The sequence below is a fragment of the Cnephaeus nilssonii genome (assembly GCF_951640355.1).
Source record: "Cnephaeus nilssonii genome assembly, chromosome: 5".
NCBI lineage: Eukaryota > Metazoa > Chordata > Mammalia > Chiroptera > Vespertilionidae > Cnephaeus > Cnephaeus nilssonii.
Genome location: NC_137076.1, coordinates 8,905,688 through 8,933,661, shown reverse-complemented (window position 1 = coordinate 8,933,661; position 27,974 = coordinate 8,905,688). Strand labels below are relative to the sequence as shown.

The 27,974-nt window shown below is 49.9% G+C and overlaps 1 protein-coding gene across 3 annotated transcripts in view; it reads left to right on the top strand.

The window, feature by feature from the left end:
• Positions 1–10,958: 10,958 nt before the first annotated feature.
• ARF1 (ARF GTPase 1) overlaps positions 10,959–27,974 on the top strand; it is an 18,444-nt gene continuing 1,428 nt past the window's right edge. Inside the window, exons 1-4 of one of the 3 annotated variants that reach the window (XM_079770719.1) lie at positions 10,959–11,076; positions 27,352–27,536; positions 27,621–27,731; positions 27,808–27,932. In XM_079770719.1, coding sequence (XP_079626845.1) covers positions 27,389–27,536; positions 27,621–27,731; positions 27,808–27,932 — 384 coding nt within the window. In that variant the 5' untranslated portion in view covers positions 10,959–11,076; positions 27,352–27,388. The other 2 variants (XM_079770720.1, XM_079770721.1) reach the window with 2 other exon arrangements.

The following is a 27,974-nucleotide window of genomic DNA, read 5'->3' as shown; positions in this document are numbered from 1 at the left end:
TTCCTGACCTTAGATCTAGCCTCTCCCCTGGGCTGACCCTCAACAGTGAGCTGAGCCAGTCTGGTCCGACAGGATCCAATGTCTACATCCCAGCCCAGCTGACATATGACAGCCCACCATCCACTCTAATACGCACCCTCAGCCAGAGAGGGGCATGTCAACTTCCTGTGTCCCCTCCTATGAGGGCCTGGGGCCCCGGAACAGGACCAGAGCCTGCCCTGGGCCCTCCCCACAGCTTGTACCTAGTATGCTGGGCGGCCAGCAACCTGGCCAATACCCCACCTGACAAGCCCCCAGCATACCACGATATCCAGCTTTGATCTGTTTCACTGTTGGGTGTGTTCTTTTTAGATATTTTTCCACCCAGTTAAGGAGGGATACTTTCTCTCCAGAATAAAAACAGCCCTGACCGGTTGGCTCAGTGGATAGAGCGTCGGCCTGCAGACTGAAAGGTCTCAGGTTCGATTCCCGTCAAGGGCATGTACCTTGGTTGCAGGTACATCCCCAGTAGGGGGTGTGCAGGAGGCAGCTGATTGATGTTTGTAACTCTCTATCCCTCTCCCTTCCTCTCTGTAAAAAAATCAATAAAATATTAAAATAAAATTTAAAAAAAAAAAAAAAAAAAAAAAAAAAACAAGTTCTGGCTGCCCCGGCCTTCTCAGCAGCCTGGTCATCTGCTTGGGCTCCAGCCCTGAGTCCAGCTCCCTCTGCCCTTGTCCCCTTGAGGGCAGAATAAGACCCCTTTCGTCACTCAGTTCCTCTGGCTGGCCTGTGCCTCACTCTCTGTGGCCAGGCCCTGAACATGAGGCCTTTGAAGGTTCAGCTGGAAGACCACGATGCCCTTGACCTCTCACCTGGCAGGTTGCACATTCGCCTTTCCCCTCCCTCCCCTCTGTCCTCCTTGAATGCACCTGGGTTACTAGGCGCCCTGCCCACCCCTCACAGTCATAAATAGTGGTGGTGGAGGTGACAGCCTGGGAGGGAGAGCGGCTACAGACTCCTCCTGAAAAGGGGCTCCCCAGATTTGGGTACCCAGATGGGCTGGCGGGTGGAGGAGTGGAGGCTGGAGTTGGGACAGCACCCTCCCTTGGTGGGGACAGTGAGCTCCAAATGATATGCCCCCTTGGAGAGACCAGAACTGGAGGTGGCCTACAGCACATGGCAGAGAGGACCCCTGCCCAGGAGGGATGACAGGCAAAGGACCTCCCCCTGGGGCTTAGGGCAGGTGGGCGCTGGTGGCAGATGCTGGGACACCACGAAGCCTTCACTGGGCTTTTTAATTAGCCTCCGCGGCTCTGAAGGGCCCTCATTAGGTGGAGAATGTGATGGCAGAATGGGGTCAGGCAGGAGGCCAGTTTTAATTAAAGTTCCAGGGTTCCCAACCAAGGTGGTGGTGGCCTGGACAGGAGCGCCCCCACCTGACCACTCCTCTCCAATCTTGCTCCGAAGGGCAGTGGTGCCTCAGATGGCAACAGCAAGCCCACCTGTCCCCCACTGGCTGGGACACAGCCGGGCTGGCCCCCAAGGGCCCGAGGCCTCCCATCCAGTCTGCGTGGCCCCTCACTGACCCTGCTGGCTGCCCCCTGAGACCTGCCCTGCTCTCCCTCCAGTCACCTGCCCTGCAATAAGCCCTAGAATGATCAACAGCATATCATGAGTGTCTGATGTCCACTGTAAAGGCCCTGCTAGGTGACAGAAGATAGACAGACACAATAAAACAGAGGAGGAAGCGGGCAAGGGACAGAGAGAGCAGGGAGGGCTGTTTTAGAAGGGGATTGGGGGGGACAGGGGGTATGACAGGCCTGAGAAGGGAGGGAGCTCACCTGGAGGAGCAGCCAGGCAAAGGTTCTGGCAGGAGCCTGGACAGAGCTGAGGAGCTAGGGCTGGTGTGCCTGCACCTGCGAACTAGCAAGAGGGGCACAGCAGGGAGGGAGCCCTTGGCTTCATTAGGGAGAATGGGGGCTACATGGGGCTTCCGATAGGGGCACTTACTAGGTACCAGGAACACCAGGCGCCTGACTCCTGCCACCTGACTCCACTCTGCATGTTGTCCAAGCCGCCTGGCTTGGCACAGTGGCACTGCAGGCAAGACGCACGTGGGTCCTTGAGAGAGCCTGTGTCCTAAGTCCACTTGGGGATGGCGGCAGGCTGCCCACAGCCGCTGTCTTTCTTCAGGGCAGTTTTGCAGTAGCCACCACTGCAGGGTGGACATTCTCCATGCTGGCTTCCTCCAGACAACAGGCTTTGGAGGGCAATGAGTGAGGGAATTGGGGGGAGAGGTGTTCTCCATACCAGCACCAGCTGCTGCCAGTCCTTCCCTGGTCCTGCTGGGCTCCAGAGGGACTGGCTGTGAAGGGTGGCGGTCAGAGCCACGGACATGCCCAGGTGCCCACTTACAAGTGGCCCAGCTACCCTGAGGCCACTGTGTGCAGACTCCATTCAGGCCGCAGAGAAGAGAAAAGGTTATGAGGGTGGGGGCAACCTTTCAGCCTGAGCACCAGCCAAGTGCGTGAAGAAGCCTGCAGGAGGTCCCAGGGCAGCCATAAGCAATGACCGCAAGCATGATGGCGTGAATTACAACAGAAGCGCTCTCTCCCAGGTCTGGAGGCCAGAGGTCAGAGAGGTGTCACGCATCTGCCCTCCTTCTGAAGGCTCCGGGGGAGGGTCCTTTCTGTCTCTTCCAGCTGCTGCTCAGGCATCCATGGGCTTAGGGCCACATCACCAACCTCTGCCTCTGCCATCACACGGCCATCTCCCCGTGTCTGTGGGAGATGTCCCTTCCTTTCTCTATAAAGACATGTGCCGAAACCGGTTTGGCTCAATGGATAGAGCGTCGGCCTGCGGACTCAAGGGTCCCAGGTTCGATTCCGGTCAAGGGCATGTACCTTGGTTGCGGGCACATCCCCAGGAGGGGGTGTGCAAGAGGCAGCTGATCGATATTTCTCTCTCATCGATGTTTCTGACTCTCTATCCCTCTCTCTTCCTCTCTGTAAAAAATCAATAAAATAAAAAAATAAAAAATAAAAAAATATATATATAAAGACGTCATGGGATTCAGGGTCTACCTCACCCAGGGTCATCTCATCTCCATCCTCACCTTGATTACATCTGCAAAGACCCCATTTCCATATAAGGTCACATTCTGAGGTTCCGGGCAGACGTGACTGTTGGGAGACACAGCTCTACCCACTGCAAAGCCTGTATAGACCTGGGCACTACTGCTGTCTGGCTGCACCTCGTGTGAGACCTCAGGCCAGTACATGTTGCCCAGAAACCCCAGGTCCTAACCCCTCCGGAACCAAGAGATGCCATACATACGGTCTGTCGTTTTAAGCCACTAAGGTTTGCGGGACTTGTCACCAGGCCACAGACCCCAGAATGGAGACAAACTAACTGCTCCTTCTCCAGGTGTTTTCATAACCCTGACGGTGTGGTTGCCCCCCAGCCCAGGCAGAGTCCTGCCTCTCTCTGTCCTCTGTCTGGGCTTGAAAGAGGAAGAAGTTCCCAAGAAAGGGACACGGACACCATCCCCTCAAACCTGGAGGTAGGTCCCAAGAGGACAGCTTTGTCCAGATGGAGCCTATGGTCACACCCCTCACATTCTGGGTCACCCTCTCACCTGTGGAAACCCAGCCCCTTCCTCTCTCCCCACCCCCACCTTGCTGGGTGCCTCAGCTCCACACCCTGGTCAACCTGGTCCTGGTGGTGTCCTCCTGCTGGCCATATGGCCTTCAGCCCCTCCCTGGCCACACTGCAGGGACCACCAGGGCAAGTCTGCAAGTCACTGGGGCTCCTCTGGCCCTTCAGGTTCCAGCCTCAACTTTACTGACTGCTGCCCCACAGCATGCCCTCACCGCATCCCTATGTGGGGCCGCTCTCACCCTGACTGGCCTCTTCCAGAGGAGAATCCTGCCCCTTTGCCTTACATAGCCTCCCTACCACCACTACCAAACAGGGCACGCACAGACAGTCTCCAAAGACAAAAGGAAGCCCCTTCCTGCCCTAGCTGGTTTGGCTCAGTAGATAGAGCATCGGTCTGCGGACTGAAAGGTCCCAGGTTCGATTCCGGTCAAGGGCACATGCCCAGGTTGTGGGCTCAATCCCCAGTAGGGGGCGTGCAAGAGGCAGCCGATCAATGATTCTCTCTCATCATTGATGTTTCTATCTCTCTCACCCTCTCCCTTCATCTCTGAAATCAATAAAAATATTTAAAAAAAAAAGGAAGCCCCTTCCTGCCAGCTGTCCTCATCATCAACACATGTCTCTCCCATATGACTTCCTCCCACACAAGAAATGATAGAGGCCCGACTGGTGTGGATCAGTGGTTGAGTGTTGACCTATGAACCAGGAAGTCACCGTTCGATTCCTGGTCAGGGCACATGCCTGAGTTGTGGGCTTGATGCCCAGTCGGGGGGTTTGCAGGAGGCAGCCGATCAATGATTCTCTCTCATCATTGATGTTTTTCTCTCTCTCTCCCTTCCTCTCTGAAATCAATTATATATATATATATATATATATATATATATATATATATATATATATATATATATATATTTTTTTTAATTTATTATTATTTTTTTAAAAGAACTAGCTTAAAAAAAATGATGGAATCTGAGTTTTGGCTCACCTAGAACAAGCCTTACCTGATGCCAACACTCATGTGTTGAAAGTCCATTTAGCCTCCTTTAGCATGCCTCCAGCCACAGTAGCTCATTCATACTGTCTTCCCCACATATGGAGCTGCTCCCTACTCTGTGCTGGCCCCACCAAAATGGCTGCACCCCTAGCCCCTGGACATTCCTGGAGAGTTCCCACCCCAGCAGGCCCAAGGTGGAGCAGTTCCACATCCTCATCCCTGTCCCCTGATTTGGCATCACACAGCAGAGTTCCTAAGAGCCCTGGGCTCAGATGCAGGCCCTTCAGGTAGCCAGACAGACCCCAGCTGAGGGTCCAGTTGGTTCTTTTGCAGGATTCCAGGGAGGATTTCTTGATCTTCCCAAGAAGACATCTGGCCTAGAAAAAGATGAAAGAGTTTCCTCTCCCCTCCCGAGGAGAGGGCAGGCTCCAGGCTCCTGGCTCTATCGCAGGTGAGAGGACAGAGGGCACAATGGAGAGCTAAAACCATCTGCCCCTGACAAGGTAAGTAAGGGGTGCTGCCCTGCGTTCATCCCCTCCCTGAACCTCAGTCACCTTCTGTATTAAGCAGCAGAAGCAGAGAGCCCTCTGCAGAAGGAGAGAGTCGCCACCGCAGCAGGTGGGAAAGCTGTCAGTTCCGGCCCAGCGAGAAGGGACCCATGGCCTGGCCCCACCAGCCAGCACTGCACCCCGCGGCATTACAGTAGTGAAAGCAGGTTGCACAAAGCCAGCCTGGTTGCTCCCTGCAGCTGATTCATAACTGCCCAAGGGTCCAGCCATGTCTGGCAGGAGCTGCATGGCACCTCGAAGGCGTGCAGATGGAGGTGTTCTGTGTATTTGCTGGAATGTGGGTTTCACAAGGGTTTGCACAGATGTGACCACTTTCCAAAGCTCACTGAACACTTGTGCATGCCACTGCCTGTGAAATATGCCTCAATTTAAAAGGGAAAAACCAGAGAGGCCAGGACCCAGCTGACCACTCACCACAGCCATGCTAGAGCCCCCACTGGACACCAGGGCAGCCTGTCCTGTTCTCAGGCCTTGATTTCCTTTTCTGTGGGGGGTAGAAGGGGTGGGGGTCCTAAGACTCTAGGACAGGTGATCTGTCCCCAGTAGAACAGGATCAAGGACTGGTCTCTCCTGGGACCTGGGCTTGTGAGGAAAGTGGGCCTGGAGGTGTGAGCACTAAGCGATGGGCGCCCAGAGGCCTGGGAAAGAGGAAAGTGACAAGGCCCCAGAATGTGACCTCCGCAGAATGAGTGCAGTAAGCCCTCCATCTCAGAGCTGAATCACAGAGCCAGGCTTCAGTATGGATGGGGCTAGGAGTGTCCAGGGGCTCCTCCCAGAGCCCACTCTGCCCCTCCTAAGTACAGACTCCTCAAAGGTGCCAGCACCTGCACCCCAATCCACAAAGACAACATATACATGGACAGACACTCGCCAGCAGAGCCCCCCAACCTTAGGGCCTCAGGGCCAGAAGAGGCTAGCTGTCCGTCATCCCCACCCCATGTCACCCAGAGGGCTCTCTGGGCCAGCAAGATCTGAATCAAGAGAACCTGTTACAAATGCAAATTCTCAGGTCCCACCTAGCACTGCTGACATGGTTAGTGTTATGTGTCGACTGGGCTGGCTGAGGGAGGGCCAGATGGGTAAAGCATCACTTCTGAATGTCTGTGAGGGTGTCCCAGATGAGACTGACATTTGAAAAGCTGCCCTGAAGGAAGGAGATGGCCCTCACCAAAGCAGGTGGGCCTGCGCAGAACAAAATGGTAGAGGAAGGGCGAATTCACTCTCTGGACGTCTGTCTCAAGGATGTCCATTTTGCCTGCCCTCAGACTTCAGAGCTCCTGGTTCTCCCATCCTCAGACTGGGACTGCCTCACCCATCCCCTCTCCTCTGTCCCCAGCCTGCAAATGTCCGGTCGTGGGACTTCTTGGCCCCCATAACCACATGAGCCAATTCCCATGGTCAACCTTGTCTCATATATGTCTGCACACACCCTATTGGTCTTTTTCCAGATAACCTTCATACAGCCACTGACTGGGAAACAGGCAGAGGGGTCAGAGGTTAAGTGACATTCCAGGTGGCTGAGATGAGCTACAGCTTGGGACCCACACAACCTGAGTGACAAAACTGGCTCCCCCTTTCCCTATTGATATTTTCTTCCCAGAAACTCCACCCTAACCACCGTGAAGAGTGAGGCCAGTGGCAGGGGCTGCACTGGGTGCAGGCAGACTACTCGCCAAAGTCCCGGCGGGGAGGGAGTGTCTGGACCCAGCAGGTGTTGGGGGCCACTGTTGGGGGTGTCCAGAGTAAGGAGGCCATGTGTGCATCCAGGACTCCCCTAGCAGACTGGCAAAGATGGGACCCTTTTGCGGAAGAAGGATGTATCACTGCCTAAAATAAATCACGCCATTTCAGAAAAACAGATCCAGTCATCAAAAGCTGTGTCTATTGTAGGATGTGACTTAAGGGGTGACAGGTTTCTATCACCTGGATGGGGGCGAGGATCCTGAGATGCACCAAGTGTGATCAGAACTTTCCAGACTGCACACCTCCAGTGTGTCCAGCTGACTGCGTTCCTCTTGCACCCCCTTAAGGCCAGGAAACATGGAAGTGCTGTGCAGAATGGGACACAGGGTGCCATCTGTTATGGATGTCAGCCTCAGTTATTAGCCCTGGAGGTGACAAAGCCAGCTGACAACCTCATAATTTCGGCTGAGTGGGGAGGAAAAAAATCGTATTTCATAGTCCTTGCAACAGCCATGATGTGACATGAGCATGTCTGATGTTTCTGTTGCTGGCACAGTCATAGGTCCTGTGCACACAGTGTTAGGGAATGTTGCCTACATTCCAAATGGAAGGAAATGCTCAATGTCAGTCAGAGTCTTCCTAAGAGCAAAGACCTGTTTTCAGCATCCCTGTATGAGCCCCACTGGGTAGGGCATCCCATACTTGCCTCACCTGCTGTTCACCAGGTATGAGGGGAGCCTGAGAACGAGGCAGGAAACATCCTTGCCCTGTGGATTGGCCTTCCAGGGACAGCCACAGTGCCTGGGAAATCCCAGCGGAGCTGCCCACCCTAAACAGCGTCACAGGAGAGGGGGCAGGACCCTCAGGGAATGGTCCTGGCCTGTCTCGGGGATGGAAAGGAGCTCCATGAGCTGGGCCAGGGCCAAGGGATCATAAGAGGGATGCAGGAAGGGAGGGGCTGGCATGAGATGGGGAAACTGAGGCAGGTGCATGACTAGAGCAACAGGAGTCAAGGCCTGGCTGGCCCCAGACTCCAGGTTAGGCCAAGGAGCAGGGCTACCTGGGTTGGGGCGGGGAATTTGGTGTGGGTATGGGGGCTCTCCAGGCCCCCTCATGAGATCTGTGCTGTCAGAACAGCCGTAATAATTCCCGCAGCTTGCATCAGGAGGGGCATGCAGGAGGGCCGGCTTTGGGAATGGGCCTGGAAGAGAATAAGGGAGCAGGGCCCAGCAGACCGAAGGGCAGGGGCCTCTCCACACCCACCCCTGTCTGCACAGAAACCAGTCTCAGGGTCCCCTCTGGGCTCAGGGGGCCCATAGAGGCCGGCCCCATGGAGCCAGGAGCATGTGGCAGAGCACAGGGAGCCAGAGAGCCTCCTTTCCCCCCACCAACCAGGGACCCCTTCAAGAGGATAATGTTGTGCAAGTAGGTGCTGAATGTTGAGTATATTGACTAAGGAGTGAGCTCCCTGTCACTGGGGAGATAACATTGCAGCCTGCAGAAACACCGAAGCTTTAGTGTCTTGAGAGCCTGGGGCGGGGGGGGGGGGGGGGGGGGGAGAGCAAAGGTGTGTCAACAGGCATGCTGAGGGCAGAGTGAGTTCCAGAGGCTCAACCCTAGCTGTGTGACCTTGAGTGGACTTTCAACCCCTCTGAGTCATTAGCCCGTGGTGAACACTGCCCACTGCACAGGTGCTGCACACGAAGATGCAGAGGTGCCTGCCAACTTGGGTCCTGGAGAGTATGAACATTTCCTACTCCCTCTCTTTCCTGCCCCTTTGTTCTAACTGTCCTTCCATCCTTTCAGCCGCCTTCCTTGGGGGACTTAATGTTCAGCACACCTGGATAGTAAGTTCAGGAACTCCCAGAGGGGAGGAGTTCAACCCCAGCCACCTCCCCTCCCCCACGTGGGCAGGCTGGAGTGAGGATCTGGGCACGGGATACTTTAGCCTGACCGTGGAGGATCTCAGGCTGGCAGCCCTCTCTCTAGTCAGCTCACCTCATGCCTTCCTGGCCAAAGTTGGGCCGCACTCCACTCAGTGAGTCTCCAGGATGTCTATCCCCAGAATCCCAGGGAAGAGGGGCTATGGCCCCAACATAACCTCAGGAAAGCACCAGGGCCTCAGTTTCCCTAGGTAACTGCCTGGCACTTTCTGGCTCCCTGGCAGATCTGCTAGTCACAGCTGGGATCCCCATACCTATATGGCCTGAAGATGCCCCAGGACCGAATCAGGAGGAAGGTAAATTCCCTAACACAGGAAGCCATCTTGTTCTTTTTTAAACTGTGTACCTTTCGCATGCTCCTTCCTGTCTATATTTCTCACAATTAGAATAATTTTAGCCCTGGCCAGTGTGGCTAAGTGACTAGAGTGTCAGTCCTGTGCACCAAAGGGTCGAAGGTTTGTTTGATTCCTGGTTAGGGGTACGTATCTGGGTTGCGGGTTCAATCCCCAGCCCTGGTCAGGCTGTGTGTGGAAGGCAACCGATCAATGTTTCTCTCTCTCTCTCTCCTGTATCCTCCCTCCCTTCCACTCTCTCTAAAAATTGATGGGGGAAATATCCTCCGGTGTGGGTTTAAAAATAAATTTTTCTAAAGGACCTTCCTAAGGACACATGAGCAGGTGTTGAAAGTCCTGAGCACTTGCAGACGACTGGCCATGGGTCAGCTCTCCCAGGCTGGGAGCCAGCACCACCTGAAGGTTCTGTGCCCCACTTTGGAGGTATGGACCCCTGGAGGCACTTTGCATGAACAACCCTGGAGTGTTTATGATGTTGGGAGTCAGAGGCAAGGTCCAGAACACATAGGTGGTGGGGTCTGGGGGAGGCTGGGCTCCTGAGGGGGACCAGCGGGTCTGGCTCCTAGGGCCAAGAGCCCACAGCCTCTCAGAAGAGGAGGTCATCAGTGTTTGGGGCAGGAGGAATCCCTGTTGAATATGGGCAGCCCCTAGAGGCTGCTTAGGTCCCAGTGAGGGGGCCCTGCCCAAGGGGAGCAGGTGAGCAAGGTGGGCAGAAGGGGGACAGGAGATCCCCACCCCCTGCCAGGCCAGAAACACAGGCAGGCCCCTGGGCCAGGGCCCAGGTGATGGCTGTTTTGCACCCTCTACAATACTCAAGGCACAAGGCTGAAGAGACCCCCAGCAATCTCCTCAGCGCTTCTTGATTGGGGGAACCTTTGCAGCAGGAAGGTGGTGGGGGAGGGAGGAGCCCAGGTAGAGTAGGTGAGGGTAGGGTGGGGGTGGGACTATGGTCGGTGGGATGCCAGAGTAAGGTCCCGAATGGGGGCCACAGCCAGGCCCTGAATCTGGAGAAAACAGAGAGGACCATGATGCTCCTCGCCTCCCTTCTGATCTGCCCAGGGAGGCTTCCTGGAGGAGGGGGCTCCCTCTTCTTGTCACCTGGACCGTGACTCAGCGGCCTCCCCTGGGGCAGAGCTGGCACTGCTTGGCCCCTACTACTGACAGCTTTTTTTTTCTTTCTTTCTTCCTTTCTTTCTTTCTGAGGGAGAGGGAGAGAGAGATAGAAACATCAATGATAAAAATCATTCATCCTTTGCCTCCTACACGCCCCCTACTGGGGACCGAGCCCGCAGTCGCAACCCGGGCATGTGCCCTTGATCAAATTCGAACTTCATTCCGCAGACCGATGCTCTATCCACTGAGCACCATACAGCTTTTTATTTGATCCGCGACCAGCTCCCCCACAGCAACAACTCCGCGATCAAGGGACTGCGTGGGTCTCAGTGGGTGTCTCCACAATACGGGGGTAAGAGCAGCCCGTTCGCGGGGACCCCCTGGCCGGGGAAGGGGTCTGACATCCTGGCTGCTGTCTTTCTGGAACCCTAGGATTTGCTCGAGCCTCAGTACCCGTAGCCACGAAATATGTTTTTAAGTTCCCCCACCCCACCTTCCCGGGAGACAAGCGGCCCAGGCGCAGTCGGACTTCGTCCCGGGGGTGCGCATGCGCAGAGGTGGGGCGCGCACGCACAGGGGCCCCCCCACACAGCACTCCCACTCCTGGAGTCTGCGCGTGCGCGCCGCGGCGGGGCGTGGGCGGGGCTCTGGTGGCCTGCCCCATTCCCCAGCGCCCACCGCGGCAGCAGGCACTGACGTGGCTGCCGTCAGAGCCGCCATCTTGTGGGAGCGAAACCAACGCCTGGCTCGGAGTAGCAGCAGCACCGCGGCTGCCGAGGGTGAGGCAGGGGCCGTGGGCCGGCGCGAACTGCGGCCGGGGGCTGACCTAGGCCGCGCGAGTCCCTGCCGACCGCGGCTGGAGCGGCGGGGCAGGGAGGGCCGACGCCGGTCCGGGGGCCGCGGTGAGGGCAGAGGCGAGGCTGGGCCGGGGACCGGGTCCGTGGTGGGGGCCGAGGCTGAAGCGAGGTGAGGCAGGGCTCGGGGCCGCGGTGAGGGCCCAGTCTGAAGCGAGGCGAGGCCGGGCTGGGGGGCGAGGTGAAGCCCAGACGGTAAGGGTCGAGGCCAGGCTGGGGCCGGGGTCGAGGCCAAGCTGGGGAGCGAGGCGCGGTGGGGTGGGCGCGTAGGGCTAGACTGGAAGTCTAGTTGAGGCCGGGAGGGGGTTGGGAGCGGGGCCAGTCACTCGCTGGGGGTCAAGGCGAGGTCGCGTGGAGATCGGGTCGGGGGGGAGGGGGCGGTCAGTCTCCCGCTTAGACCCCGCCGCGGCCCCGAGCCTCCTAGAGCCGTCGGGGCTGGCGCCCGGAAGTCGGGCCCGGCCGTGGGCTCCCTGGAAGCCCCGTTTCCTGCTCCGCCTCCGGCTTCGGGGCTTAGAGGACCAGGAAACTGAGGCCTCTGTCCCGGGACGCGGCCAAGGTCACGCGATGACCAGGGTTTGAGCCCAGTTCCTGTTTGCTTCGAAGATGGGATGGGACGGGTGGGGCGGGGTGGGGCCCGGGTTCCTGGGCCCGGCCGTGGGGCGAGGTCCTAGGGTCTGAATGAGAACGCCTGTGCAGGGTCCTTTATCAAAGCTTGCTGCAACGCCCAGCTTGTTTCTTGGGCCCCGTTGGCAGAGTTGAGAACACTCTTCCGAGCTGGTGAATCTTTGACCTACCCATACATAGAACGATGGCCTCCCTAGCAGAATGCCTTCACACTTTCTTGTTGCACAGTCCGGGTGGTTATGCTCAGTAAAATTGTAGCTGTGTTAATAAGGCTTGCCAATTAATTACAGAGTACTTAAAATATTAGCTAGTCAACTCAGATGGCACTTCTTAGCTAGGTGGCACTCTCCAAATTTCCTCAAAATGCGAAGTTGCTGTCTTAAATGAATTGAGCGGAATTGCACAAGAAGTTATTGGCAGGAGAGGAGGCAATTCAAACGCTTTGGAGTGGTTTGGGAAGTCACTGTTGAGAGTTGTGTAGAAGGTGCCACTACTGGTGTTCCAGTGGTCAGCTCTGTTTTTTTTTTTGTTGTTGTTTTTTTTTTTAGATACTTTTATTGATTTCAGAGAGGAAGAAAGAGATAGGAACATCAATGGTGACAGAGAATCATTGATAATCGAGTCCATAATCTAGCATGGGCCCTGACTGCCCCTGACAGGGAATCCAACTGTGATCTCCTGATTCATAAGTCAACGCTCAACCATTGAGCCATGCCGACCTGGCTCAGCTCTAGTTCTTGTTTCGGAACTAGTGGTCAGCACTTTATGCTGCCAGCTATTTTACATGATGGGTCTTGCCTTTCCAGCTATGTGTCTGGAAGAGTGTGAGATGCTGAAGTGCATTATGGCCCTTTGCTGGGGCAGTTCCTAGTATCTAACTAAGTGTGTTGTCCTCAGAGTTTTGAGCAACTTCCATGAGTAGCCAAATCTGTAAGAACTTGAATGCATGGTGCTACTAGCTAGTTGGGTACAAAGTTAAGAGTAATTGAATGTGTGTATGTTAATCACAAATCTGGCCACATTTTTAGAATGTGCTACTTTCTTCTCATAAAAGTTATCTCTCCATAATGGGCAGAATGTAGCTGTGCCTCCTCACAGGTGTCACTGTCTTCAGGAATGTCCTGTCGAAAGTAAATCCTTCTCACTTGGGTGTTAGGAACATGCTATTTCCTGTGAGGGCTGTCTTCAGATACAGGTATTCAGAATTACTACTTCAAAAACACTTTAAAAGTTGGCTTGGATAATAGGTGACTCACATGCTTTTTAGTTCACCACTAAGAAAGTTAGTAGAAAGCAAAAACTGGTTCTGTGCTTCTCACAGTTCTGGTTTTTAAATTGTGTGGTCTAGCTATTTGCTTTACCTCTTGCACAATTTGGAGAGAACATTCAGACCTGCTAAGCTGCCTCTACCAAGACTAAATGTACTTGAAATTATAAGAAGGTACATTTTGATTTATCTGTAGATTTCAGTGGAATTTGATGTGGAGTATTGGCCACAGGGATGATATGCAGAGTCAAATGGGCACAGGAATAAACCTAACCAAGGAGAAAACTCTGTGCAAGTTTATCAATAGTATGTTAACTTGGTTTGAGAGAGCTGAATCAGTTTTCTTCAGCTTTTCCAAATTGAATGTTGCTTTGACATATGCATTTAAATGTGCACTTGGTCACATAAGGTCAGTCTTCCTAAGCGTTGTGATAGTTTACTGAGCAAGTGTTTCAGATCCCAGCTAGGTTGGGCTTGCCAATACCATTCGTGTCCCATCAACATTCCCACTGGCTTCCAACCTCTGTAAAATTAGGAGAATGAAAGGAAATAAAATGCACATCTGTCAAAAGTGGGTGGGAGAGAAACATGAATGAAAAGTTTCACTTTAGATCTTAAAATTAGAAAAGAACTTATCTCTTGTGCTCTGTCTGCACCTCCGTGGAATGGATGGTGTTAAAGATGTCCATCCAGCATCATCTGAAGTGGTCTTTTGGAAATGATTTTTACCTACTAGTGGGGTTGGGAATACTCTTCCTACTGGCAAGTAAAGGACACCTTGGAGAATATGTGAGTGTATGTATGTCGGGGGGGTTGATTTCAAGTCACATATAACATCTCAGCTCATTTCCTTTATCCTTAGGTTCTATCCTTTTGTGTTAGAAACACTTTAAAATATAGTTGCATTGCACCTGTTACGACTATAGCTGTGTCAGTATTCTGGAAGATGTTCAGAATTCTCAGATGGATCAGATGACCTGATTAACTGGGGGAGAGGGGTAATTAACACAAAAACACCAAAGCTTTGTATTTCCTAGGAAAGTACTCTGGGTGAACACCATTGCTATCACTCCACCTTCTTTATATGAGTTGGAAGGAATGGTGAGTGCCTGATGTAGGAACCTACCTCCTTGTCCTTAAAAGACCGTTTTTTTCCTGTTGTTTTGTTTGTTTTGTTTTTGCATACAGTGGCACAAGAGCTTGGCAACCTGTCATCAGCAAACAGAAAGGGAAGAGACAGGGAAAAGAACAGATTTTACTACACACACAGCAATTGGGAGTGATTCTGTTTAGGATTCAAATGTTTTTACGCACTTCTGAGGCTACAGGGTGACTGTTAGTATAGGGCATAAGTTAATAGGAGGCTCAGGTATGACCCATGCACGTTTTCAGAAGTTAATGTATACAGTGCATTTTGGAAATGTTAGTTAATGTTTAATCAGATTTTAATAAGTAATGCTTCTCAAAGGGATGCTAGCAAGTCATAATGTAAAATAGCCATCATCTTTCATTTGTGTTATATGTCAGGTTGTTTTTGCAGTACCCTATCAGTTTAACTTAGGTACAAATGGCCAAGAAAGCAATTTTAAGATTTTGTCTAGACCCATTCATGAAGAGTAGGAATGAAGGCAAAGTTAGATGTGCCAGTATTTTGATAATCAGAACAAAAGATGTCTTTTAAATTTCTAATCTGTACATGAGTATGCAGTGCCTAATTAACTGATTGGATCCATTAATTTATATTTAAAATACTGCATCTTTTGTCAGTTTTGCTTAAAATAATTATAGCTTCTAGCATCTCTTCTGTCAAAGTGATATAGTATCTTGCCAATCTTGGGGACTCAATGAAAATGTATTGAGTCACCAGTTGCAGGCACCTAAGGGCAGTGTAGGAAGCAGACGTGCACACATCCCTGCCATGTACTGGACATTAGATGCTCACCTTTGCCCTGAGTAGTCACAGTGTCCCCACAGCTCTGATCTCACTGGATCGTCAAAGGAATGTTCAGACGGCACCACCCATGTATAGTTTTAAACCAGCATGAAATTCATTGTTGACTTGACAGGTTTTTCCTGATAACTAATATTTTGGGAAAGCATATTTGTAGATATGTATGATTAATATTTTTGCTTTTCAATCCGTAAGGGCCCTAGTTCAGTGCTCTTTTACAGTTCTTTTCTTCTCTCCTTGATGGTGAATCCTTTGGGTGCCCAGGGAGGTACACAGTGGAGGAAGATGGTAGAGGTGTGAGGAAAATGGTGAGTTCTGGATAGAGGAGACCCCAACAGGCAGAGTGGGGCCTGGTGGAGATACAATGAACAAAAAGGGAAGGCAGGCCCACAGGACATAGGAAAGGGGCAGGCGGTGAATTTGGCCTATCGGGAGGATAGGGAATAAGCATGGGGGGTTGCGGGGAGAGAAGAGGTGTGAGGGAGCAGAGGTCCTGTGGCTCTGTGGGAGAAATAGGGAGCTTCTAGGCAGGGGAACAGTGAGTACAGAGTCCTTGGAGTGGTTTTGGAGACCTGCCAGAAGCAGAATGGTTGAGGATCCGGAGGGAAGTGTACTGGTGTGTTCCAGTGGGCCTTAGAGGGGCTAGCTCCACAGAAAGGGTGTTTGGGGATTTGTGAGAGCAGCAAGAATGCATTCTGTGTGACTTTCATATCTTAGACCTAATTCTGTTTTATCTACAGAGACAACAATTTCCGGTTTTTGGCATGGTTTTAATAGATGTTTTGAATTTTCCAGGAAATCAGGGAGTGGGGTTTATATTTTGTTCTTTGCAGAGCCTTCCCAGGAGTTGCTTTCTCTTTCTGCTTCACGGACAGTCCCCTAGTGCCTGAGCTACAGGTACTGGCTCAGGCAGTGTGCATTGCAGCAGGCTCCTGCGGTGGTTCTTTGACAGCCTCCCTCAGCTGATGGTGTGGTCGTGCCCAGTATTGAAGCGTGTGTTTTATTCTAAGTCACTATCCTTCATTTCCCCATGACATTACAGTTGGGCAATGTAATGGGTGTTTTACAATCAGAGCAGATGTTGGTTGTGTAGTCTGCTAACTTCCTTTCGTGACAGTGGAGGTGGTGCTGTGAAATGCCCATTCTGACCTGTGTAGGGACCCTGAATTAGCATGTGGTGTTTCAGGCTCCTCTTGCTGGTATTGAGAACACCTTGTGGAGTGGAAGCTACAGGCTGTTGAGATGCCAGAGAGGAGATGAGGTGGCTGTACCAGGGCACAGGCACATGATGGTGCGGATGCATCTTTCAAAGGGAGAGGCAGGACTTGCTGGTAAAGCAGACAGATTTGGGGGTGAGAGAGATGGAGAAAGGGATTGTGGGTATCTCTAAGAAACTGGGAGAAAGTTGCTCAGTGTTAAAGTGAGGAAGGGTGGGTCCTTTATGTTGGAGGGTTAGAATTCGCGAAGAGATTTGTGTGTGGAGGGGATGGTAGGAATGGGGGTAGCTAGGGTAAGGGAGGGGTCTAGCTGGGAATAGAAATAAGAGGCATTTTTAGGGGCCACACTGCCCTGGGAGTAAATGGCTGAGAAGAGGCAGTGTTGGGGTGTGATTGTACCAGATGCAGAGTGTAGTGGACAGTGGCAGGGATCTGGGAGATTTTAAGGAGAGGCCAGTGTGAGCAGGCATGTAAATGAGATTTCTCTTGACACTAGGGCTTCTGTTTAAAGCAGTGGTTCCCAACCTTTTTTTGGCCATGCCATACCTAAGCATCTCTAAAATCCTGATGCCCCACCTGTGACATACAAATCTTATTATTCAAAAAGTGAACTCCTATTCATGTGGAGGAAGCCTAAAAGGCCATTAACTTGGTCTAAACAAGCTTCCAAAGAACATGGCATCCATGAAAGTGAAAAATAAGGGAACAAAAGGACAGTTGAAGTACTGAGGAAGAAATCGCTAAAAAAAAGTTAAAAATTAAAAAAAAAATCATATAATAAAGGGCTAATATGCAAATTGACAGAACTGCGGAACAACCGGTCACTATGATGCACACTGATCACCAGGGGGCAGACAATCAAACGCAGGAGCTGCCCCCTGGTGGTCACTGCGCTCCCACAGAGGGAGTGCCGCTCAGCCAGAAGCCCTGAGCTGGGCTCACAGCTGGCAAGCACAGCAGCGGTGGCGGGAGCCCCTCCCACCTCCGTGGCAGCACTAAGCCATCAGTCAGAAGTCCCCCGAGGGCTCCCAGACTGTGAGAGGACGCAGGCCAGGCTGAGGGACGCGCGAGCACACACACACAAGTGCACGAATTTCATGCACTGGGCCTCTAGTAATAATAATATGAAGTGATATGGAAAAATAGCAAGTTTCAAAATATATAACAGAACTGAAATGCATGAATATGTCACAATATAAATATATATGAGGCCCCTAGAACCGTAAGAAATGCAAAAAACTCATTCTTTAATTGCTCCCCTTAAAAATCAAATTGTCCCCTGTGTCCATGTTGGGAACCACTAGTCTAAAGTGTGACCAGAGGTTGGAAGAAGCCCATTGAGAGGATGCTGTGGCCTCTCAGGCAAGAGCAGCTTCTTTCTTGGAGGATGAAAAGGGCATCCTGAACCCTGCACCTCTGTGTGCTCTTGAGCTGGCATTGGCTGCCACTGTGGCAAGTCTGGCAGGGGACTTGTCCCAGAGATGGAGGGATCTAACCGAGGCTCTCAACCCCCTGCTACACTTTCCTTTTCTGATCACCTGGAAGCCTGGACCTCAGAAAAAGAGGTGGGGCTGCAAATTTTAAAATACTGTTTTCAAAATGAAAGTTCCCTGAAGGCAAAAATCAATTTTTGGAGATTGGCTTACCCCCTCACCAAAGCCCCTGTGCCAAGAAAGCCTCAGGGACTGCCTGCCATTTTTGAAGCTTAGAAGGGTTCCCAGGGTTCCTGGTTGCAGTTTCTCTTTTCTTCAAGGGTATGGAGAGTGGTCTTAGAGCCCCACCCTAGTGTTGGTAGAGGACCTGTGTCCACATGGTGGGCCTGGGTGGGCTCTTTGAGAAGGCACCGGAATCGAGTCTGCAGAGGCTTATGTATGTTTGCAGTGCCCACATGATTAAAGGAGTGGAGTGACAGAAACAAAGGAATGTGATATATTTCACAGTAGAAATCAGAATGCTGAATCCTTTTCTCCATGTTCTCACGATTAGAACTGAAACCCAGGACTGTGCGGTGTGCCCCCCTTTCTCTCTGTTGGGTGTGGGGCTGTGCATGTCTGGGGCTGAAGCTGTTTAGCTGCATTGAGAGGGTCCCAGTGCCACTCTCAAGCAGCTTTTGATGTTGCTTGACCTAGAGGCCTCTTAAGAACTAGCTTACTCATCAGGTGAGGGAGGAAGAACAGACGCTGTTTGTTGCTGCACTCTCCTTCACCACCTGTCAGTTGGATCACTGAATATTCTTGGCCTCTGTGTGCCCAGCTCTGTTCTCCTCACACAGCTTTTCCTTTTGTGAGTATGGTGACTGTTAGCCCCGCAATGTGTCAAGGGTGCGCTGAGAATAAAGATGAAAGGACCCTCCTGTGGAACATTTGAGCTTAGTTTCAGAGATTGAGCAAAGGACCTGGTGGGCACAGCATGGAGAAATGGGTGTGGCAAGGGCACTGGGACTGCAGCTGGGGTTAGAACACACCGGAGCAACTTTCTGAGGCACTTCAGACTGATCCCAAACTGCTGGTCCTCTGGTTCCTACTGTATGGATCAGAAGAACTCTAGTTGACATCCAAAGAACCACTAATAACCTGCAAAATTAGTAAGGAGTTGATGGTAGGACACCTTTCAGGTGTCTGGGTGCTTTAGAGTTGCCCCTGCTTTGTATTTTAGTCATAAATTAATTTTCTCCATTTTTTTTCTAGAAACAGGTCCTTCAGACTTAACTGCAATTGGGGTCAGACAAAGGGTATCTGTGCCCTTACTTCCAGAGTAGACGTACTCATTAGGGTCTAGAGTGCTGATGGCTTTACAATAGAGGACCTGGACACTGCCCCATTCCACAGGCCAGAATACTCAGTTGGCCTTAATGGCTGTGGGGGGAGGGGGCAGGAATGTAGCATTGTTCTGGAGCCCAGGGACAAATCAGGGAGAGGAAATACAGATAAGCAGGGGTCTGGCACAAGAACAGGTGCACAGAGCTGTGAGAGCTGTTCCTGGCTTAGCTCCAAGCTGTGGGTCTCCTCCATCCTGGTTTCACTTTCATTTGGGCTAGCCCATCAAGTTATTTGCTTCCAGCTGTAGGTTTCAGGTCATTAAGTGTGTTTGGTAAATTGTTTTGAGAATGATTATCTTCTCTCTATATCTAAAAGCCTAATATGCAAAGTGTCCCCTCTGGATTTTGACCTACCGGGAGTTCGATTGCTCGCTATGACATGCTCTGACCACCAGGGGGTGGCGCGGAACGAAGGAAGGCTCCAGCCGGCAGCCACTAGGGACCTGACCCGTGCACAAATTTCGTGTACTGGGTCTCTAGTGTTTAATAATAAGTAGAACTTTAAGATTGAGAATAAAGGGGAACTACAAAACATAAATATGCTCATCGATTAAATGCTTTTGTAGGTAGTAGTAAGTAGGATTAATTGCAGTTATGCTGTTCCTACATGTGCCTTATGGTTGCTGGGTGCCTGTTCACTTAGATAGTGACAGTGGCTCTTGGGTGTTCAATTCATGTTACTGTGAACCAAGCATGTCAAACTCAAAGTCTAACACAAGCCAAATAAACAAGGTTTAAGTTTATATGGGCCGCAAAAAAAACACTAAAAGCTTCAATTTTCATAGAAACATAGGTTTATTTTTATAGAGAGATGCTGAATACAAAGGGCTGAAATAAATGAGTAATCATTAACATAAAATAATAGAACATTTTTAATATTAAATATTTTAATTTTAAATTAATATTTTTTTCTTAAACATTAACTTATCAGATACTGAATAACTGCACAAATTAATAAGTGTAATGCAAATAAACCTATTTTTCTTGTTCTCGGAAAGCGAAATATTTCCTGTTGCACACACCAAACAAGTCAGTCCAAGACTAATGACAATTGGCTGCTAAAATATTCGCTGCTAGTATTTGTGGAAAGAAATAGTGCGCAGGCGCGTAAGGGAAATGAATGCAACATGATTATAGTAATCAGTCATTAGCAAATGTTGTAGTTCGTTATTAATAATCTACATATATAAAAGCCTAAGCGAACCTTACTACTGGACAACCGGCTGGTAGCTATGCCACGCACTGACCACCAGGGGGCAGATGCTCAACGCAGGAGCTGCCCCCTGGTGGTCAGTGCCCTCCCACAGCCAACTTCCCGTGGTCCCGTCGTCCCAACGGCCCAGATCACCTGCCAGGCCAAGGGACCCCCCACCCATGCACGAATTCGTGCACCAGGCCTCTAGTCATGTATAACAGGATATTGTAAAAATTAAGTTATGAAGTTTTTATTAAAACGTTTTTTACATACCATTATAGCCACAAAAATATTTTGTTGCATGCAGCCCATGGGCCATGAGTTTGACATGCTTGCTGTAGACCAAGAGTCATATACATGAATGAAACTCATTTCTAGCTGTCACTTTAAGGATTTTTACCTTGAATCTTAAGCTGGCAAAGAGTGATCTAAATTGAATTTCACTTGTTGCTCCTCCTAAGAATTGGACCTCACAAGTAATGCTCTCCTTCAGGTGTGGGAGATGCTATGCAAAGGATGTATTAGAGACCAACCCTCCAGTGTAAGGATGCTGGCCTTCCTTGGGTAGCGGGGGTCACAAGGGGCAGAATCTTGCATAGAGGCTTCCTTCGTACCGCGCCACCCTTGTGCTTGATTGGTTCCTGCAAAACATCCGAAAATTTTGTTCTGAAAAAAACAACAAAAACTTGAACTCGCCTTTAGATGCAGATCAGAATGATACAATTCTAAAACATTGTTGCATGTTCTTTTATTTATTGAAAGTTTGGGGTTGGGAAATGGGTGGGTCAAAAGGTAAAAACTTACAGTCTTAAGATAATTAAGTAATAGGGTGCTGACTGTAGCTAACAGTACTGTGTATCATACATTTGAAAGTATTTCAGAGAGTACATATCAAGTCATGTTGTACACCTGGAACAAATACAGTGTGTATATCAATTATATTTGAAGGGGAAGAAAAGAAAGTTCTCTCAACTTCTTTAGATCCACTGAGTGTCTCAGGCTGAATGTTGTTCTGAGCCTGTTGTTGATGCATATCTTTGACACAGTTGTATTAAGCCTGTGAGGTATACCTTCTTATCACTAGTATTGACACATTCAGTTTTCCTCTTAACACTAGTTTTTACAAAGGAAAAACGTCAAAGCTACAGAAATTGAATGTTGGGCTAACAGGCAGAGTTAATGGCTTGAGGCTTTTATTTCACTGGTGTATAAGAGTCCCAAGGTGATACACAAAAAAGCAGTTTGCAGCCTGTAAAAGTAGAAGTCCGCCTTTAAATTTAAATTCTATGTGTCAGGGATGAATTGGGCTTTTGAATGATGGATACTCTAAGTACATATGTGACTGCCAGAGGCAGTTGCCCATTCACAAAACTCTTTAAAGAGAATGTTTTGTAATGTATATCAGTTTCTCCGGAATTTTCACTTTGTTAATTTTTCTCATACTAAAACAGATGAACTATTTTATCCTAGTAACTTACACCTCAATGACCTTTAAAAAGGCAAAAAGAGAAAAAAATCCCCCAGCTTTCCATTTGAGTAGGGGATTCGTCCATCTTAACTCCCATTTACAGAGAAGACCAATGCAGCTCATCCCATCTGCAGCGCAAAGTGCAGTTCAGTTCTCTCTTTCTGGCTCCCTGGGTCACACTTTTTTGTTTTGTTTCCCAAGCTATGCTCTGCATTGGTGGTGTCTTCTTCCTAGCAATCCCAACCATTTAGGTCATCTAGGTGTTCGCTGTTAAAGAGATTCTGTTGCATAAACCAGCTCTAACGGTTTCAGAAAACCTGTCAGACTTTCCTTCTGCAGAGATAAGTTGCACAAGTCTGATTGCAAATTCTGAAGTAGAGCTACCTCTGCTTCTTCTGAAACCACGGAGGCTTGGTGGCGATGCAGAGGGCACAGGTACACTTATTTCTCTGAAGCATTTAAAGCAGTCGTTTATTGGAGTCGGATGGATGTTTTCCCCAGGGAGGCCCCATCGTTTGCCTTGTTGGCCTTTAGATCTTTGCATGTGGGAGTTGTGTTCTATCCTAGGCTTTAATGCTGGAATGCTACCCTAAAAGTCCTGTCTGCTCTCAGAGAAGGGTCTCTGTTACTCTTGCATTTTCTAGATTGGTCATTTGCAGACTCACCGGTGAGGAGGAAGGGTTCTGCTGAGAAAGTCAGTCTTCTCTGCTCACTACTACGATGAACCTGAAAACGGGTTTTGCTTGAGTGTGGGGGATTCTGGTAGAGTAAAAGGTGAAATAGCACCTGGGCTGGGTGTCCCGTCCCCACGAGTTGGAATCTGTGCCAAGAGGATGGCACAACTCCGGTGGCCAGTGTTGAACTTTTCTGTTATAACAGATACTGGGTTAGGTCGGGACCTCTGACAAAGCAGTAAACGGTGCTGAGGGCACAGGCCAGGAAGCCACCAGGATGCCACCAGGATTCCTGGACCAGGTGCAGGGTGGGTACAGATGCTTGTAGTGGGGAGAGACAAAACGCTGTGTATCATAGTATCTTAAATCTTGAGACTTGGTGCTCATCCCCATCCTGGTTCTACCACCAAGTGTGACTTCCCTCTATGAGGCTACATGACTTTGATCTGTTTAAAAACAGTGAAGCGGATGAGGACCATGCTGATAATCAGGACTCAGATAAAGACCAGGGGGTAGAGGTAGGGACTGTGCATACAGAGGCCACACCCAGGTTGAGGGGGTTTTACCTGGAGATGTTCCCTCTGCCCTAGTTGGGGAGGATACAGATAACCTTTTAACCCCTTGGTGAGTAGAGGGGTTTTTTGGTCAGTTTTTGTGAAGGGGATTTTTTTTAATTTTTTTTTGAATCCTCACCCAAGGATATTTTCCATTGATTTTTAGGGAGAGTAGAAGAGAGAGGGAAAGACAGAGAGAAACATCGATGTGAGCGAAACACATCAATTGGTTGCTTCCTGTACGTCTCTGACCAGAGTCCAGGCCGGGAGGAACCTGCAACCAAGGTACGTGCCCTTGATCAGAATCGAACCCGGGACCTTTTGGTCTGCAGGCTGATGCTCTATCCACTGAGCCAAACTGGCTAGGGCATGAAGGGGATACTTGAACAATAAAACAGGCATAAATAGCAGTCCTCCATCCTGCTTCTCAGGAATAGCCCCTTTCATCATTTGGCTGTACCTCCATATGAGTGTGTCTGTTTGGATGGTGAGGGTGGGCCCTTCATACCACAAGTTCTGGCCTTAGCAAATAACAGTAACTATTGTGACTAAGTAAATATTGTACACTGTTGAGCTAAGAGGTGACTGTCTTATGTTTTCCCATGGGAAATCCTAAAATGACCTCCTTTTGTTCGTTTTTATCTTTGGATTTTTTTTCTATGTACCTGTCATTAGTTTTTTCCCAATTCCCCTGGAATTGCCAAGCCCATGTTCAAACCATGTAGGTAGTAATGGTTGGGCTGACTGCTGCTCAGGCCTGGGGCCACCTGGCATTTCTCACCTGACATTTGCTCTGCCTTATACCTACTTCATACTTTGCCTGGTGTTAGTAGTTTTCTGATCTACTGTAAGCAGTACTGCTGCTTTCTTATCTCTGGGTGCTAAGTTTAAAGTTCTTTGACCCTTTGTGTTCTGGAATTTAGTCTGCTTTGAGTGAATGGGTTTGTTTCAATCTTAGTCAGATGTTGATTTTTTTTTTTTTTTAAGGGAGCAGTTTTAGGTTCACAGCAAAATTGAGGAGAAGGTACAGAGATTTCCCATACACACATGGTATGGGAAATCCCCACTCTGAGCATCTCCCACCAGAGTAACCACCATTGCAGCTTCATACAGAGTAGCTTCACAGCCCTGAAAATCATCTGTGCTCCAACCATTCATCCCTCCCCACCAACCCCTGGCAACCACTGATCTTTTCACTGCCTCCTCGTTTGTGCCTTTTCCAGAATGTCAGATAATTGGATTGTCCAGTATGTGGCCTACCCCAGTTGGCTCCCTTCACTTAGTAATACACCAGGTTTCCTCCATATCTTTTGATGGCTTGTGATAGCTGATTTCTTTGTAGTGCTGAATAATATTCCATCATATGGTTGTAGCACACTTTATTTGTTCACTTACTAAAGGACATCTTGGTTGCTCCCAAGTTTTAGCAATTATGAATAAAGCTGCTGTAAACATCTGTGTGCAGATTTTTGTGTCGACATAAGCTTTCAACTCCTTTGAGTTAATACCAATACACAACTGCTTGTAAGAGTATGTTTAGTTTTGTAAGAAACCTTCCAAAGTGGATGCACCAATTTGCATTCCCACCAGCTCCTGTCAGTGTTCTGGATGTTGACCATGCTATTAGGTGTGTATTTGTGTTTCCCTGAGGTCATATGATGTGGAGCATCTTTTCATGGCTCATTTGCCTTCTGTGTACATCTTCTTTGCTTGTTTCAATGATAAAGTATTTTCTTCACAAAAACTGTCATAAAAAGTCTTTGACCCAGCCCTAGCCAGTTGGGCTCAGTGGAAAGAGCATCAGCCTGCGGACTGAAGGGTCCCAGGTTCGATTCTGGTCAAGGGCACATGCCTGAATTACAGGTTCAATCCCCAGTGTGGGGCATGCGGAAGGCAGCCAATCAATGATTTATTTTTTTAAAAAGTATTTGACTTATTTTTAAATCAGGTTGTTTTCTTATTATTGGGTTTTAACTAGTTTTCCTGTGTTTGGGATGCATATTCCTTTATTAGATGTGTCTTTTGCAAATGTTTTCTCTTTCTCCTAACAGTGTCTTTCCCAGAGTAGAAGCTTTCAATTTTAACAAAGTCCAGATTATCACTTATTTCTAGATCATGTGTTTGGTATTATATCTAAAAAGTCATCAGCATGCCCAAGTAGATGTTAATCTTTCAAACTCTCCCAGTTTTCCCCTTCTTACCCATGTTTTTTTGTGGATTTTTCACTTTGTCTGCACTGTTGCTCCCTGTGTTAGCACCCTGCTGTTTTTCAGGTAGCCCATACCCACCTTGTTAACACTGGGAGGCTGTGTGGGGGTTAGGGTTTTGTTTGTTTTCCTTTTAAATAGTCTCTGCTTTCTGTCTTGCCTCTCTCCAAATTCCTTGTTTATTTCGGTCTCTTCCATGGGGACTCCTTATAGGGAGATAGGAAGAAAACTTGCTATTTGCAGAAAAGGAAATGTTACAGTAAATATATTTTTAAACTTTAAAATTTAATTTTTTGAATAGGTAATATTGTTCAAAACCAAAAAGAATTTTAAAATGTCAAAAGCCCCCGACTGATTCCATGGTTGAGTGTTGACCTGTGAACCAGGAGGTTACAGTTCGATTCCTGGTCAGGGCACATGCCTAGGTTTCCAGCTGGATCCCCAGTGGTGGTGGTGGTGGGGGGGGGGGGGGGGGTGTTGCAGGAAGCAGCCAATCAGTGATTCTCAACTTTGATGTTTCTATCTCTCCCTCTTCTCTGAAATCAATAAAAATATATATTTAAAAAAAAAAACCTGTCAAAAGTGCACTGGAAAGAGCTCTACTGGGCATGTCTGGGACCATTGGAGCATCACATTCACAATGGGGCAGCTGACCCATTGAGTGAAATAGGAATATGTGAGTTCGTGTTCATGTAGATACTTGGAGAAGGAAAGGTGGTTTCTTACAGCAGAATGCTAACAGCTGGGAGGAATGACTAGATTAGAAACGCTCCATTTGACAGTTGTCATGGCAGTTCAGCCAGGAAATGTCAAGGTGCTGAAACCTGAGAGGGTGGGTGTTTGATGAGGAGCTGGGTGTGTACATTGTCACTCAGTGCTCAAGTGGAGAGAATTTAGAATAGAGAAGACCCCGTGACTCCACCTGAGCCTTTCATCAGAGGTGACATGGGGCTGTGAGGGTCTGGACACGTCCCATACAGTGGGGTATGCCTGTGCTAGGCCCATATGATGTCTTTCACTGGCCTCTGACCTCAGCAGTGTTTGTTCAAAGACTGGGAGCTCTTGGTTACTTCTGGGGGCAGGCGCATCAGCATTTAAGAAAGTGGCAGTTTTTTTTCTTGTTTAGAATAAAAGTTGAAGAGTAGCCCTAGCTGGTTTGGCTCAGTGGATAGAGCGTTGGCCTGTGGACTGAAGGGTCCCGGGTTCAATTCCGGTCGGGGGCATGTGCCTGGGTTGCGGGCTTGATCCCCAACGGGGGGGCCGTGCAGGAGGCAGATAATCAATGATTCTCTCTCATCATTGATGTTTCTATCTCTCCCTCTCCTCACCTCTCTGAAATCAATAAAAAATATATATTTAAAAAAAAAGTTGAAGAGTAACAGTGGTGCAGCATGGAGGGGCCATCTGGGACTGAGAGCCTACTCTTCCTGGCCTATAGCTTCCTGGGCCTTTCTGCCTGCTTTCTGACCTTGGGTAGTAGTTGACTGGATGATGTGAGGGGAGCCTGGGGTGAGTGTGGCCTGGACATGGCACGAATGTTCTCAAATAAATGTGTTGCCACACCACTTGGGCCGGGCCTCCTCCTCTCTGGGACAGGGGTCACCTCCACTGGTGGGAAAGAGCCCCCCTTGACATGCTACCCTGGGGCCCTTGCTGTGCCTTGGACTCAGTGCCCAGGTGTGGTCCCCATGTCTCGCCTGCTGCTGGCTGAGTGCTGAGCTCTCAGTGTGTTGGGAAAGGTTGGCTAGTGCTTCGTTCCGGGGGAGGGGAGTCTAGCTCCCCATGCATTCATCATTTTGAGCCTGGTCCATCTTTCACTGGGGCTTGGGTCAATTGAGGGACACTATGGGGCCTTGGTTCAGTTGTTTCTGACCCCTTGAAAAGATTAGAGAGAGTCTAGCATTCCTTTGAAAGCCATGGATGTCAGGTGGTAAGGGTCAGCCCTGTTCCTAAGATTCCCAGACTCTGCCTTCTAAGGGTGATTGGTGCAGGGGGGGGGGGGGTGCAGGGGGTGTGAAAGGGGGCTTGAGATGCCCAGCAGACAGAACTTTTTTTATTGTTCTGTAGCTTGGGAACTGGAATTTCTTTAGCTCCTGTCCTGTGAGTTTTCAGGAGGAAGCAGGATGTTTGTCTCTCCATTCATGGTGGGAGGGTAGGTTGTCTCCTGTGCTTAAACCCTGGGTTGCATAGAAAGAGACTCAGGGACCCCTTTCTTGTCTCTGCAGGTTTCTCTGGCCAGTGTCTCTCCCTCCAGTCTACAGCATGGGGAATATCTTTGCGAACCTCTTCAAGGGCCTTTTTGGCAAAAAAGAAATGCGCATTCTCATGGTGGGCCTGGACGCTGCAGGGAAGACCACCATCCTGTACAAACTGAAGCTGGGTGAGATCGTGACCACCATCCCCACCATAGGTGAGGAAGCCAGGCCATGGGGGGTTGGGGAGGTGGCTGGAATGGCTGGTGGGGGTTGGCTCACACTGGGCCTTGCTCCTGCAGGTTTCAACGTGGAGACTGTGGAATATAAGAACATCAGCTTCACTGTGTGGGACGTGGGTGGCCAGGACAAGATCCGGCCTCTGTGGCGCCACTACTTCCAGAACACACAAGGTGAGGGCTGGGGGCCATGGCCTGTGGGAGAGGTTGGGTGTCCTCAGCACCTTCGTTGACACCTGCTCCTCGGCAGGTCTCATCTTTGTGGTTGACAGCAATGACCGAGAGCGTGTGAATGAGGCTCGAGAGGAGCTTATGCGGATGCTGGCGGAGGATGAGCTCAGGGATGCTGTCCTGCTCGTGTTCGCAAACAAGCAGGTACGCACTTATATGTGACTGAGCCACCCCAAGGGGCGGGGG